Here is a 15,764-nt window from a genome sequence, read left to right as displayed (position 1 = left end):
GGACTTCCGCTGCACATCGTGTCTGACCAAGGTGTCCAGTTTGTGTCCAAGGTATTCTGGTATTCCTTGACAAATCAGCTGCAAGTTAACCTTGACTTTTCTTCTGCCTACCACTCTCAGTTAAATGGCCAAGTAGAAGTGGTGAACCAGACTTTAGGTTGTTACCTCCGCCACTTCGTCTCAGCCCGTCAAGATAACTGGGCTGACCTGCTACCATGCTACCTCTGATGTCCCTGTGGTAGAGGAACTGGTGCAGGACCTCAAGTCTATTTGGAACCAGACCCGCCAGTCTCTTCTTCGAGCCACGGATCGCATCAAGAACCAGGCTAATAAGAAACGTCAAGCTCCCCCTATCTTCTTCCCGGGTGACAAAGTGTGGTTATCTTCCAGATAAGTACGACTGAGGATACCCAGTTACAAGCTTGGTCCCCTCTCCATGCTCCCACACAGCCTAGGACCCACGTGCGTACCCGCTCCCTAGCACTCAAAGATTTAAAGGTCCAGTGCACAGGTGATTGGCGCTGGACACTTTGGGGTCTGCTATTTAATCCGGCGGCTCCCATCATTCCCTGCCGGATCTTCAAGCCATGCCTGTGAAGTGAAAGCTCCTCTATGTTCCGTTTCTGCCTTCCTGTATTCTGTTCCTGCATTCCTGTTTTCCATTCCTGTGTTTGTCTATTCCCGTGTTTCTGCAGTGAGTTCCAGTGTTCCTTCCAGTGCTGTTCTTCTGCTGCCACCCCGGGCTCGGACTGTGTTCTGCATTGCCACTGCGGGCTAGTCACACCTGTGGAAGGACCTGGTGGCACCCTGCCGCAGCAAGACCATCCCGCTTTGCGGCGGGCTCTGGTGAAGACCAGGTGCCACTTAGACTCCGGTCCCAGGTGTCGGCTAGTACCATCTGCTACGGTGGTCCAAAGGGTCCACAGACCCAGAAACCTGACAGAATCCATTCCAGATGGAGGTTGACACCTCCTCAGTGGGAGCTGGAGCGGTGCTCACCCGGAGAGGGCCCAAGGGCTGAAGTCTCACCTGTTGGTTCTTTTCTAAGATTTTTTCCTCTGCAGAGAGGAATTACTCCATAGGAGACCGATAATTACTGGCCATAAAACTGGCCTTAGAAGAGTGGCGCTATCTTCTGGAGGGAGCTCACTTTACAGTCTGCATATGTACTGACCACAAGAACCTCCTTTATCTTCAGACTGCTCGGCACCTCAATCCACGACAAGCCCACTAGTCACTCTTCTTCTCCCGCTTCAATTTCTTGATCCACTTCCGACCAGCAGAAAAGGCTGATGCCCTTTCTTGTGCCTCGGATATCATTGGGGAAGAATCGGCTCCTCGGCATGTCATTCCTCCTGAGAGAATGGTTGTTGCGGCTCCAGTGGACCTTCAGCAGCTACCTCCTGGCAAGACCTACGTCCGACCTGCTATTCGGAAGAGGATACTAACTTGGGGACATTGCTCATGTGTGGCTGGGCACCCTGGGGTGCAATGCTTTGTCGCCCTCATTTCCAGTTTCTACTGGTGGCCTGATCTGGTCAAGGTTTTTACGGGATTTTGGGGCTCCTGCCATTGTTGTGCCTTAAACAATCCATCTCAAGTCTACCGGTCTTCTTCTGCCGTAGCTGATACCCAGTTTCCTGGCCATGGCCATGGACTTTATTACAGACCTTCCACCTTACTCTGGTTATACCGTCATCTGGGTGGTAACGATTCTCAAAGACGTCCCACTTTGTTCCTCTTCCAGGTCTGCCATCCACGCCTTGCCAGCCTGTTCTTCCTGCATATATTCCGGCTTCATGGACTACTTCTGCACATAGTCTCAGACTGTGAGGTCCAGTTTGTTTCCAAGTTCAGGCAGTTGGTGTAGTCAACTACAAGTTAAGCTGCATTTTTTTTCTGCATACCATCCTCAGTCTAATGGACAAGTCGAAACAGTTAATCAGATTCTTGGCTTTTATCTACTGCCTTTTGTATTTGCCTGTCAGGACAACTGGTCCACTCTGTTGCCATGGGCAGAGTTTTCTCTTACAACTCCTTGGACTCTGAATCTGCAGGGTCTGCTCCCTTCTTCACCCATGCCCTCCCCTTCCGGTGCCCTCGGATGTTCCAGCTGTGGAAGAGTTGGTCAAAGATCTTAAGTCTATCTGGGATAAGAACTGATTCTCTTTGCTACAGGCGTCTGCTTGAACCAAGACCCACGCCGACAAGAAACACAGGCCTCCTCCCATCTTCTCTCCTGGTGACAAAGTGTGGCTGTCTCCAGGTGTGTCCAGCTGAAGATCCCTTGCTACAAACTGGGTTCACGTCTCCTGGGCCCATTCGACGTGCTGCAGCATATTAATCCTGTGGCGTATAAGCTCCACCTTCCTCCCACAATGCGCATCCTGAACTCCTTCTGTGTATCTCTCCTAAAACCAATCATCCTGAACCGCTTCTCCCAGCAAGTTCCTTCTGACTCCACTGATGTCTTTGAGGTAAAGGAGGCTCTGGACATGAAGATGGTGAGAAGTAAGCAGTTCTTTCTTGTTGACTGGAAGGGGTTCGGGCCTAAAGAGAGGTCTTGGGAGCCCGAGGACAATATCCTGGACTGTGGTCTCCTGCAGGCCAAATGGGAGGGGGGGGGGGGTACTGTCACCGGAGCTCCGACGGCCCTCGCCTTGGGTCACGGGCTCACCCGTGCTCCTTCTGCATCCTAGCACACCAGCGGTCCAACTCACCCATCCTCGTTCCTGGTCCGCCACGCGCCCCCGCCTTTTAGGGCGCGCACGCGTTGGCTCCCAAAGATTTAAAGGGCCAGCACACCATTGATTGGTGCTGCCCATTCCTGGAATCCATGATAAGCGAATCTCTTCCTGAACACCCCAACAGATCTTTGTGGCTCATGCCTGAGAGAAAGCTTGTTCCCTATGCCTTGCGACTGTTAACTGAATTGCCTTTGTGACCCCGTTTCCTTTCCTGACTCTACTGCCTGCCTTGCTCCTGACTCCAATCCTGTGTCGCCTGTCCTTACCTCCTTCCTGTCCCCTAACACGATTTTGTCTCACGATTCTGTACTTCGCCTTGGCCGCCACCACGGACAAAATTGTTCCTGTGGAGCGACCTAGTGGTACCACCCTGCAGCGAGTCCAACCCATTTTGCGGCAGGCTCTGGTGAAAACCGGGTGCCAAAGCTTTCTCTAAGGCCACTTAGACTCTGCTCCCAGATGTCGGCTTACGTCATCATCCGCGGTGGTACAGAGGGTCCACTACCACTGATCCTGACAATGTCATTATCACACTGCCCTGAAAAGGGCAATTATTTTTAGCTGTCTCTCACAGCCCTCTCTCCCTATCTGCCCTCAAAAGGGCAATGATAAAATTATTAAAGCTCTATTATGTCCCTCACTGACCCTTCAGGTGCAGCCTTTCCCTAGCTCTCTTAGCTGGCCTAGGTGCAGCCTCTCCCTAGCTGGATGTATTGCAATCAACTGTTTGCTGGCTTTTCCCCTGTGTGATGTCTGACAAGACTTGAATTATTGCTACAATGATAATAATCTTTATTCATATAGTGCCATCAAATTCTGTAGAAATAATAGGGGACATATACAAATATATTACATTATAAACAGTCATATGGAACAATAAGAGTGAGGGCCCTGCTCGCAAGAACTTACATTCTATGAGGATGAGGGGGTGACACGAGCTTACATTCTATGAGGATGAGGGGGTGACACAAGCTTACATTCTATGAGGATGAGGGGGTGACACAAGAGCTTACAGTCTATGGGGAGGAGTAGGTGACACAAGAGCTTACAGTCTGAGGATGAGGGGGTGACATAAGAGGTATAAGAGCTTGTATAATGGTCCAGCCGTTATTTATAAGGGAACAGTATAAAATAAATGAATAAATAAAAAATTCTGCTGCTTGCACCTGCCATCAGCCGCATCTTATATAAAAGGTCCAAGGTGAAAGTGACTGCAGAGAAGCCTAGGCCTTGGTATATATCTGGTGTTTGCTGGATAAACGACGGGAGGAGGACATAGGATGAATTAGTAAAGAGAGAGTTGACATTTCATGCAGTTAGGTTTTAAGAGCACAGTTGAAATTTTGGAGGGTGTATATTAGTCTAAGTGTCTGGGAGAGGGTGTTCACGAGAATTGGTGCGGCTTTGTAGAAGTCCTGGAGACGTGAGTGAGAGATTCAAATTAAGGTAGAGATTAGTCTAATATCACTGGCAGATCGAAGAGCAGGGGAAGGGTGATGGACTGAGATGAGAGAAGATAAATAGGGGGTGCAGCATTATGCTGAGCTTTGTGGATGAGGGTTATTTTATTAAACTAAATTCTGAAGAAGACAGGCAGCCAGTGCAGTGACTGGTACATACTGGAGGCTTCTGTGTAGCGTTTGGTCTGAAAGACGAGCCTGGCTGCCGTATTAAGAATAGATTGTAGAGGAGAGAGTTTAGTGAGTAGAAGATGATTAGTAGGGAGTTACAGTAGTCTAGCCAGGAGCGGTTGAGAGCAACAATTAGCATTTTAGAAGTTTCAGAAGGTGGGCCTGAGTTAGGAGAGATCTCCTTCTGCTTGCTGCAGGGGACAAAGAGAAGAGACAGAAGATGCTTCAGAGATTTATTAGAAGTTATTTCTTGCTTCAAAACAGAACACTGAGATGAGTTACTATAATTACATAAAGGATAAAGGGTGTTAGTGGTGTACAGAGGCAAGTGAAGAAATGAGGCATTGATGTGGAGAGTTTATACTGGTGGAATAGATGGACGTTAGGCAAGTAAAACAACCATAGCAAACAGAGAAAATGGAAAACATTTTTAAACAAACATAATTCTTTATTTTTCCCTGCCGTCTCCTGCCCTAACTGCAATGTATAACTGCAGCAGCAGAAACTACAAGATTTCCCACATTCAGAACCTGTAAATGGTTTCTTCCCTTTGTGAATTATACCCCACATACTAAACATGAGAATAGCATCTAGCCGGTGTGAATTCTCTGATGTTTAACAAGATCTGATTTTTGGGTAAAACATTTCCCACACTCTGAACATGAAAATGGCTTCTCCCCTGTGTGAAATCTCTGATGTTTAACAAGATTTGATTTCTCATTAAAACATTTCCCACATTCTGAACATGAAAATGGCTTCTCCCCTGTGTGAATTCTTTGATGATTGACGAGAACTGATTTATGGTTAAAAGATTTCCCACATTCTAAACATGTAAATGGCTTCTCCCCAGTGTGAATTCTCTGATGTTTAACAAGATCTGATTTTTGGGTAAAACATTTCCCACATTCTGAACATAAAAATGGCTTCACCCCTGTGTGAAATATCCGATGTTTATCAAGATTTGATTTCTCATTAAAACATTTCCCACATTCTGAACATGAAAATGGCTTCTCCCCTGTGTGAATTCTTTGATGATTGACAAGAAATGATTTATGGTTAAAAGATTTCCCACATTCTAAACATGTAAATGGTTTCTCCCCAGTGTGAATTCTCTGATGTCTAACAAGAGCTGAATTATCAGTGTATTTTCCCCCACATTCTGAACATGACAATAGGTTCTCGCCAGTGTGAATTCTCTGATGTCTAACAAGATTTGATTTCTCAGTAAAACATTTCCCACATTCTGAACATGAAAATGGCTTCTCCCCAGTGTGACTTCTCTCATGTCTAACAAGAGTTTTTTTGTGGATGAAACATTTCCCACATTCTGAACATGAGAATGGCTTCTCCCCAGTGTGAATTCTCTGATGTTTAAGAAGATCTTGCTTTAGGATAAAACATTTCCCACATTCTGAACATGAAAACGGCCTCTCCCCAGTGTGAATTCTCTGATGGTTAATAAGATCATATTTTCTTACAAAACATTTCTCACATTCTGAACATGAAAATGTCTCCCCAGTGTGAATTCTCTGATGTTTAACAAGACATGATTTTCGGATAAAACATTTCCCACATTCTGAACATGAAAACGGCCTCTCCCCAGTGTGAATTGTCTGATGTGCAACAAGTTGTTTTTTTTGGCTAAAATGTTCCCCACATTCTGAACATGTAAATGGCTTCTCCCCAGTGTGAATTCTTTGATGTATAACAAGATCTGATTTGCGGCTAAAATATTTACCACATTCTGAACATAAGAATCGCTTCTTTTCTGTGTGAATTAGTTGTTGTCCAATATCTGATTTCTGGATTACATCTCCTTTCCCAGTCTGTGATGATGAAAAAGATGGGTCAAATAACAAAGAAACAGGTGGAGGACCATTGCTGTGTAGTGCTGAGGATGGATCTTTCTCTTCATATGTATCTCCTGTGACCTCAATTTCTTCTACTTTAGAATCTGAAGATATCAGACGTCCCTCTGAGCTCCTGCTGCAGTCATCTGCCAAGAAAACATAAAATGTTAAAATATTCTGATATTTTATAGATTCCCTTTTCTAGGTTGCTGAAGATCTTCCAATCCTTCCTGACCCGAGCTCGTTTTTAGAAAGATCAGAGCTCAGTAAATTTGTGTTGCGCAAAGGGCCGAGTAATATGCTTTATCCATTACCAGCCTCACATAGAAGGTGTTTCTTCTGTTGTAACAAACAGAACCCAGGAGATGTTATAGATCTGAGCCCTTACGTAAACCACTTCCTGGATAGTTCTATAATAAAGCACCTTGAACTTTTCTTCAACTTTCCCAATTTTTGGGAAAGTGGCATCACTGACACAGACTAAGAAAAAGTTACAAATCTTGGCATAAAAATAGAAATGCAAACAGAAATGTTTGATAAACTAATACTTTAACCCTTTAAGGGTCTTCCACTTTTAGAAAATAATTTATATTGTTTGTATAAGGAAAAGTTATACAATTTTCCAATATACTTTCTGTATAAATTCCACAGGGCATTCTAGATCTCTGCTTGCTGTCCTGCTATAGAACGCTTCTGTGTTTACTTCCAGTGCATAGAAATCTGTTCATGGTCATGTGATGTCACACAGACGCATTAGGCATTATTGGAGAAAGTAATAAGGGCTATATGATAACAGCTCACACACCTGAGTGTCCATTATGGGCAGATTTATATCCACTGGAAGTAAACACAGAAGCTATCTATAGCAGGACAGCAAGCGGAGATCTAGAAAACAGCAAGGAATTGATACATAAAGTATATTGAAAAATTGTATAACTTTTCCTTACACGAACAACACCAATTATTTGCTGAAAGTGGACAACCCATTTAAGGCCCAGACCCATTTTTGTAATGCGACATTTGTCGCTTTATGATGAACATTTTAACCCCCTACTGATGTGCACCAATATAGCATGGCACTAGGGTACTTGATTATATGCCAGGTCACGATCAGAGCCGCCAACATACAGCAGCCCCGAACTCTGTGCTATCTGCTCTAGGTGTCGCCCCTGCCTCCATGTAGGACCCGGCTGTAATCCAATGAGAATGTGCAGTATGCTCAGTGTATTATACGAGACATCTGTATTGCACTGTGTAAGCTCTATATCAGCTTGAACAAGCAATCAGAAGATCACTTGTTCAAGCCAACCTGTCATTAACTTGCACCAACTCTGTGGCGAGCTCTGGCCCTGTCCTTCTTAGACATCTCGTTCCCTCACAGGGCTACGCGAGCAGCTGGACTGTTTGTGGTACACCTTGTCCCCACTCGGCTCAACACAGCTCTTAACGGCAATGTTTGATCCTTAACCACTATAATGTGGAAATTTCAGAAATCCGTTTGGGACTCTCAACTGAGTGATGTCTGGAGGGTCCTTCACCCACTTAGTCTCGAGACTATACCTACTACTCCCCTACCCACCATTCGTACAGCCGGTTAGATATGTTTTTTATAAGTCATCATGCTCTTACTTGAAGACCAGCGTCTTCTATAGCTCGCTCCCTGTGGTCAGCTCACTAACTGATCTCTCTCACTCTAGATGTCCCTGCCCTTGCTTATTTACTTGGCATTGGTGCCTTACTAACAATCTGCTCTAGAACTTTGCCTGACAAATCTCCGGCGGAAGATTGCTGAGGTTATTACTATACACTCAGGACTCAGCCATCTCGTCCTATACAATGGGAGACCCTGAAGGGTATTCTCCAATTAAAGTTGACCAAGCACGGAGCTCGTTTGAAGCAGGAGAGGTCAACCAAGACCATGAATCTTTTGTCTAAAATCTAGAACAGGATCATGATGGGTCTTTGGAAGTTCTGAACAAGCTGTTAAACACTCGTGAGGAGCTGTAAGAGCTTTTGAACCAGATGAGGTCGACCTATTGCTAGATACCTCCACCCTCACTTGACTGCTACTTATATACCCCACCAATTGGACCAGATGACTTGTGACCCACATGCAATACACATTACTTTTCAGACGTATTACTTCGAATTATACAACCTCCAAGGACCCTCGTCAGAATCTCTCTCAGGTAGAGCACGGGACAGAATAGAGGCATACGTCCAGGACGCAGCTCTCCCTAATATGTCAAACGAGGGTGGAGAGACATTACAGTCGAATTTTATCGAACCAGAAGTGTTGGAGGCTCTTAAATCTACTACAGCACTCAAATCTCTGAGCCTGGATGCTTTCACCCCTCATTTCTAGAAGGGCCTTAATGCCGAGCTAGCCCCTCTGTTAACACACATGTTCAACTCCATCTTCGTATCTGCTCCCCTTCTGCACCAGTCCTTACAAGTCATAGTTATCCCTAAACCTGAGAAGGATCACCTTATCTCTGTCATTAACGTTGATATTAAATTGCTCTCTATGTTAATGGGTAACTGGTTGGGGTTGGGGTTGCTCTATTACCCACAATGACAAGGTGGGCTTCATGCAGGGGAGGGAGGCTCTGGACACAAACTTTGTTGCATGTGTGTCGGCCTAAATTAACCAAGCAGCAGCTGTGTTTAATGTCAATAGACGCAAGGAAGGTCTTTGACAGTGTGCACTGGGGGTTCCTCTGGACCTCTCTGTCACAGATCAGGAACGGTCCCTGATTTTTGAGGACACTTTATTTAGGTCCTAAGGCACAGGTCCAAATGAATGGCATTATGTCAGATCCCTTCCCTATTAAAATTGGCACCTGTAAAGGCTGTCCTCTGTCCCCCTCCTATACATACTGGCCATGGAACACCTGGCTGCGGCCCTTCCGAAAAACAACCACAGTGTTCATGGTCTTCAAGTGAGCTCCCAGCTGTCCTGGAGGAGTCAGGAAACTTGGTCAAGCTCTCAAAGTGCGAGGTATTAAATGTTTTTCTCCCTTGAACAGAAGCTCGCCACTTATCCCCCCAGTTCCCCTTTAATTGTCGGGACTCCCCTATCAGCTATCTAGGTATCCATATTCTGGTAGACCGGTCACTTCTTTACCCATTAAATTACAAGCCCCTTACAGACCTGACACAATATAAGAGCCACCACCTGTCTTGGTTTGGTCGAATGAATGTTCACAAACTGGACATACTGCCTCGATCCCTGTATCCGTACCAGACTCTCCCAATCCGTCTTCCAAGTTCTTTTCTTCTCAAACCTTCGCTCAACATTTTGGCGGTTCATTTGGTGAGGGGGGGGGGGGGGGTCCTCCGCAATAGTTCTTGTTACAAGCAACGGGTTGTGAACCCACTGTGCTATCTAACTGGTTTGACTTTGGGCCACACATTAAGGGTGTTATCCCTGGACCTCTGTGGTATTTACCCATTTACCACTACACAAGGATATGGACTTTGCTGCAGAGAGATCGCAAGGCCAATTGTGGTGGTTTCAGTGTAGATAGCAGCTGGCACAGAGACACCGGTATGTGGTACCAAGGGGTCAGGCAGAGCAGGTAGTAAAAGTCAGTCCAAGTCGAGGCAGGCAGCGAACAAGCAGAAACGTAGACAAGCAGAGGGTCGTGGCAGCCAGCACAGGTTCAGAATACAAGCCGGGTCAGCTACCAATGAATACAGAGCAGAAACAGAGTTGGAGGACGAGTCGGGATCCAGAGGTCGCATTAACGCCTCACCAAGCATGATGAGGTGCAATTATCCCCTAAATAATTGCTACGCTGAAAAGTATGTGATAGGATCGGAGTTAGTGGATCCTCTGGACCACCGTGGATAATGACGTAAGCCGACACCTAGGTCTAGAGTCTAAGTGGTTTTCACCAGAGCCCGCCGCAAAGCGGGTTGGACTTGCTGTGGCGTGGTACCACCAAGTCGTTCCAGAGATGTGATTTTGTCCGCGGTGGCAGCCAAGGTGTAGTACAGAATCGTCAGGCAAACTCGTGGTCGGGACAGGCTGGAGGGTGAGACAGGCAGCACAGGATCAGAGTCGGAGGCATAGCGGTAGGTCAGGACAGGCAGCACGGAATAGAATTAAGGTCACAACGGGAAATTCGGATAATCGCAAAGGGCATGCAACAAAGCTTTCTCTTGGGCAAAAAAGCACAATGATCCGGCAGGGGACACAGGAAGCAGCTGGGAATTTATCTGGGAATGTGGCAAGCCAGCAGCAATTATTAGCGCACTGGCCCTTTAAATTTTTGCAAGCCCCAGAGACGGGGTTGCGCACGCCAGACCGCGGGAGCCCCAGAGACCGCCACTGGAGCCAGGAGAGGAGAGTTCTCTCCGGGGACACATGAAGGTACACGGTGACTGTACTCCCCTTCGACCTCCTCTATGAAGTAGAGCACGGTCCAGGATGTTGTCCTCGGGCTCCCAGGATCTCTCTGTGGGCAAACGCAACATCTCCCCTGCCTTCTGTTTATTGATCAGTGAAGCTTTGGCCAGTTAGGTAATGTTGCCACTCGCCGAAGCTCCAGTGATCTATTTCTCTTTAGCCTGCATCTGCTCTGTGCTCACTAGTGCTGCCTTAGAGAGACAGCAGCAGGTCAGTGCCCGCCCCTCCTCCCCTGCAGCCCAGGAACACAAGGAGAGTGAGGCAGAATGGCCACAGCTGCAGGTAAGTACAGATAAGTTATAGGTGCAGTCACTCAGTAGGAGGGAGGAGGGCAGGAGCAGCTGAGTACAGATAAGTTATAATTTTAGTCACTTAGTAGGAGAGAGGGGGGGCAGGAAGAATGACAGCTGTCCATGGCCACATATATACTGCCCTTGGCCCGGATCTCTTGTCGCTGTGCGATGCTGCCAGTGACACCGGGGTGCACTACATTGCCCTCACTGACAGCATGGCACAGGTGCCCAGAGATCCGGTCCAAGGGAAGTGTATATGTGTGGCCAAAGATGGCTGTCATATGGGGTGATCCAAAATTCACCTGCCTGGTTCCACCCTACAATACACACTGTACCCTACACTCCCTGCAAAATTGGATTCCCCAATCCTTCATATTGCCCCTGCTATTGACAATATTTGAGCAGCTAAAGCATCATAGCCCTCACCCCTGCTCAGAACTACTGTCAATGTAAGGATGTAACATTAATCAGAATATGGAGGTAATAATTATAGAGCAGAAAATTCCTCACTGTAGGGCGGCGATATTTCTCACTGTATTTGCTCCTGCCTAGTGATATTATTGGTGATGTTGGTCTTTCTATGGTGCTCTGTTTATTATCAGTATGATGATATTTATCTTGTTGTACTGGTAATGGTCATCATGCAGCAGTATTATATGTACCTTATAGAGTGGTAATGTTGGTAATATTAGGCTAAATAGTCGTGTTGGCACTTTGCGATAATTACATGGACTTTGGTTTGCACTTTGATCATTTGGTCTCTAAAAGGTTTCGCCATCACTGCCCTATACCACTGCACTGGGTGCTAAGAGTTTACATTTAGAAGGTGATGCTCTTGTGCTTTTAGTAGATCTAGTATATGTTCATACTGACCTGGCAGCTCCGTCTCTTCCATCACGGCCCCGGGGATCAGTATTCCTGCAGGAGACACAGAGACTGAATTCCTTCTTTCCATACAGATAATGAAAGGACGTGTGGATTTAGTCCTGTCTATTACCTGCTGATGTGAGGGGCTGGTGGTCCTCCATCATGACGTCCTTGTACACATCTTTGTGTCCTTCTAAATACTCCCACTCCTCCATGGAGAAATAGACAGCCACATCCTGACACCTTATAGGAACCTGACACACACAATGATCCCGTCATCACCCAGATCCCTTCATAGTGTTACTGTATAATGTCCCAGCATTCCCGGCAGTGTCACCTCTCCAGTCAGCAGCTCCATCATCTTGTGGGTGACTTCTAGGATCTTCTGCTCATTGATGTCATCATGTATCAGGGGGTGAGGTGGAGGAGCCGGGATTGGGCTCAGGGTTCTCTCCCGTCCTTCATACACAGGGGCCTGACAGCGCCCACTAGAGGTCTTCTTCACTACTGTGTAATCCTGGTTATGGAGAGACACATTGATAAATCTCCCTCCATACATTTCCAGAATCTCTCACCTCTCCAGTCCTATCATCTGTTATTCCCATAGATAATGATGTAATGTGACCTCATCACAATCTCTCACCTCTCCAGTAATATAGAAGAGAATCTCTAGGGTGAGCTGGAATATTCTCTCCACCCTCGTGTCCTTCTCATTTTCCATCTTTGAGGGGCCAATTGAGATTAGTAAAGGATCCTATAATGTAGAAACCTGAATGGAAATAAGATGAGACAAATTCTATCAGAAACTGAAGACAACTTTGGTTATGGACAAGGGTTGCACCGATACCAGAATCTTGAGTGCGATACCAGGAGAAGTTACACGATACTTCCAAGAAAAAAAAAATCTGGGTTGAATGTTTAGGGTGCGGTTACATGGGGCGATTACATTGTGTTTAGAAATGTAATGCAAATGTCTGGGGGCTCAGCCCAATCACATATGTGCTTCCAATGAGACTCCTGCAGTCAGTAACGATCACGGTGAAGGTTTTCCTGGAAATGTTAATATAAAATGTATAATTTATTTTGTATCTTATACATTTTTATTAAATCAATTTAACTGTATTAAATTCATCTCGATATACCAGAGCCTGGAGCTGGTGTCACAGTGTAACTATATGGAAGCTCTGGTGAGATCACATCCTCTCCCTGACAGCCAGTAAGTCCATTGTCCAGTGGATGGATTCGCTGTCTTGTATCTCTATGGCAGGTAGAGAGTGGAGGTTGTGAGTTCAAATCCCCATCTGGGCAAAAAGTTATTTAATTGAACAACATGAAATAATTTTAAAAACCTTGTGTCAGGGGAAGTCCTCAGAGATGTAGAAACACCATATTTGGACAGATAATGGGATTTCCTAATGATGTGGTTCCCCGACCCGACAAAGGATTATACAAAGGATTCCCTGCCCAATCACCATCCCCTTTAGTATCCGGCGTGCTAGGGAGAAGGTGTGACCATAAAGATACACGGCCGAGCACATGGGGAAAGATAGGACATGTTCCCAGTGTCTGGCACCACATCGCCCTGTGTGGCTATTGCCGTCTATGGTGGACGTATGGACAGCTGCAAACATACACCCGTATATATATATGTCCCCCATACGTTTGTGTGAATTCGGCCTAAAGGCCCCATCGCAACCCCTGCCTGTATCCATTTAATTTCTGATATAAGAGCCACAACCCCTCACCTCCTCCTGCACAGCCGCCTTCACATACAGGACCTGTGATGATGTCATAGTCATGTGACCAGCCCCATGTGTGGGAGGAGTCATGGGGTCACATGACCAGGTCTGACAGGATTCTCTGCTCAGAGGGTTCAACGTACAGAGAGTCTGCAGCAGAGCTGTGTGTATAGCAGTGCTGTGTGTGTATAATGTGTGTATAGCGGAGCTGTGTGTGTATAATGTGTGTATAGCGGAGCTGTGTGTGTGTATAATGTGTGTATAGCGGAGCTGTGTGTGTATAATGTGTGTATAGCGGAGCTGTGTGTGTGTATAATGTGTGTATAGCGGAGCTGTGTGTGTGTATAATGTGTGTATAGCGGAGCTGTGTGTGTATAATGTGTGTATAGCGGAGCTGTGTGTGTGTATAATGTGTGTATAGCGGAGCTGTGTGTGTGTATAATGTGTGTATAGCGGAGCTGTGTGTGTGTATAATGTGTGTATAGCGGAGCTGTGTGTGTGTATAATGTATGTATAGCGGAGCTGTGTGTGTATAATGTATGTATAGCGGAGCTGTGTGTGTGTATAATGTGTGTATAGCGGAGCTGTGTGTGTGTATAATGTGTGTATAGCGGAGCTGTGTGTGTATAATGTGTGTATAGCGGAGCTGTGTGTGTATAATGTGTGTATAGCAGAGCTGTGTGTGTGTATAATGTGTGTATAGCAGAGCTGTGTGTGTGTATAATGTGTGTATAGCAGAGCTGTGTGTGTGTATAATGTGTGTATAGCGGAGCTGTGTGTGTATAATGTGTGTATACCGGAGCTGTGTGTGTGTGTATAATGTGTGTATAGCGGAGCTGTGTGTGTATAATATGTGTATAGCGGAGCTGTGTGTGTATAATATGTGTATAGCGGAGCTGTGTATGTGTATAATGTGTGTATAGCGGAGCTGTGTGTGTGTTTAATGTGTGTATAGCAGAGCTGTGTGTATAATGTGTGTATAGCAGAGCTGTGTGTGTATAATATGTGTATAGCGGAGCTATGTGTGTGTATAATGTGTGTATAGTGGAGCTGTGTGTGTATAATGTGTGTATAGCGGAGCTGTGTGTGTGTATAATGTGTGTATAGCGGAGCTGTGTGTGTATAATGTGTGTATAATATGTGTATAGCAGAGCTGTGTGTATAATGTGTGTATAGCAGAGCTGTGTGTGTATAATGTGTGTATAGCTGAGCTATGTGTGTGTATAATGTGTGTATAGCGGAGCTATGTGTGTGTATAATATGTGTATAGCGGAGCTGTGTGTGTGTATAATGTGTGTATAGCGGAGCTGTGTGTGTATAATGTGTGTATAGCGGAGCTGTGTGTGTGTATAATGTGTGTATAGCGGAGCTGTGTGTGTATAATTTGTGTATAACAGAGCTGTGTGTGTGTATAATGTGTGTATAGCGGAGCTGTGTGTGTATAATATGTGTATAGCGCAGCTGTGTGTGTATAATGTGTGCATAGCGGAGCTGTGTGTGTGTATAATATGTGTATAGCAGCGCTGTGTGTGTATAATGTGTGTATAACAGAGCTGTGTGTGTATAATTTGTGTATAACAGAGCTGTGTGTGTGTATAATGTGTGTATAGCGGAGCTGTGTGTGTGTATAATGTGTGTATAGCAGAGCTGTGTGTGTGTATAATGTGTGTATAGCGGAGCTGTGTGTGTGTATAATGTGTGTATAGCGGAGCTGTGTGTGTGTATAATGTGTGTATAGCGGAGCTGTGTGTGTGTATAATGTGTATAGCAGAGCTGTGTGTGTGTAGAGTGTGTGTATAATGTGTGTATAATGTGTGTATAGCAGGGCTGTGTGTGCATAATTTGTGTATAGCAGAGCTGTGTGTGTATAATGTGTGTATAGAGGAGCTGTGTGTGTGTATAATGTGTGTATAGCGGAGCTGTGTGTGTGTATAATGTGTGTATAGCGGGGCTGTGTGTGTGTATAATGTGTGTATAGCGGAGCTGTGTGTGTGTATAATGTGTGTATAGTGGAGCTGTGTGTGTGTATAATGTGTGTATAGCGGAGCTGTGTGTGTGTATAATGTGTGTATAGCGGAGCTGTGTGTGTGTATAATGTGTGTATAGCGGAGCTGTGTGTGTGTATAATGTGTGTATAGCGGAGCTGTGTGTGTGTATAATGTGTGTATAGCGGAGCTGTGTGTGTGTATAATGTGTGTATAGCGGAGCTGTGTGTGTGTATAA

At 45.6% G+C, this 15,764-nt stretch overlaps 1 protein-coding gene and 1 long non-coding RNA gene across 2 annotated transcripts in view; both read right to left on the bottom strand.

Moving 5' to 3' along the window:
• The window catches only part of LOC140066004 (uncharacterized), a 65,513-nt gene extending 53,635 nt beyond the window's left edge, over positions 1 to 11,878 (bottom strand). Inside the window, 3 exon segments of the mRNA XM_072113569.1 lie at positions 4,478 to 4,569; positions 4,970 to 6,374; positions 11,809 to 11,878. Coding sequence (XP_071969670.1) covers positions 4,478 to 4,569; positions 4,970 to 6,374; positions 11,809 to 11,830 — 1,519 coding nt within the window. The 5' untranslated portion in view covers positions 11,831 to 11,878.
• Positions 11,879 to 12,211: 333 nt separating this feature from the next.
• Positions 12,212 to 13,614, bottom strand: LOC140065454 (uncharacterized). Its single transcript, XR_011847920.1, has 3 exons — positions 13,548 to 13,614; positions 12,446 to 12,571; positions 12,212 to 12,319 (listed from the first exon to the last, which is right to left on the bottom strand). It is a non-coding gene; the product is annotated as an uncharacterized lncRNA (long non-coding RNA).
• Positions 13,615 to 15,764: the final 2,150 nt, after the last annotated feature.

The sequence above is a fragment of the Engystomops pustulosus genome, chromosome 6 (assembly GCF_040894005.1).
Source record: "Engystomops pustulosus chromosome 6, aEngPut4.maternal, whole genome shotgun sequence".
Lineage (NCBI taxonomy): Eukaryota > Metazoa > Chordata > Amphibia > Anura > Leptodactylidae > Engystomops > Engystomops pustulosus.
This window is presented reverse-complemented; position numbering and strand designations above follow the sequence as displayed.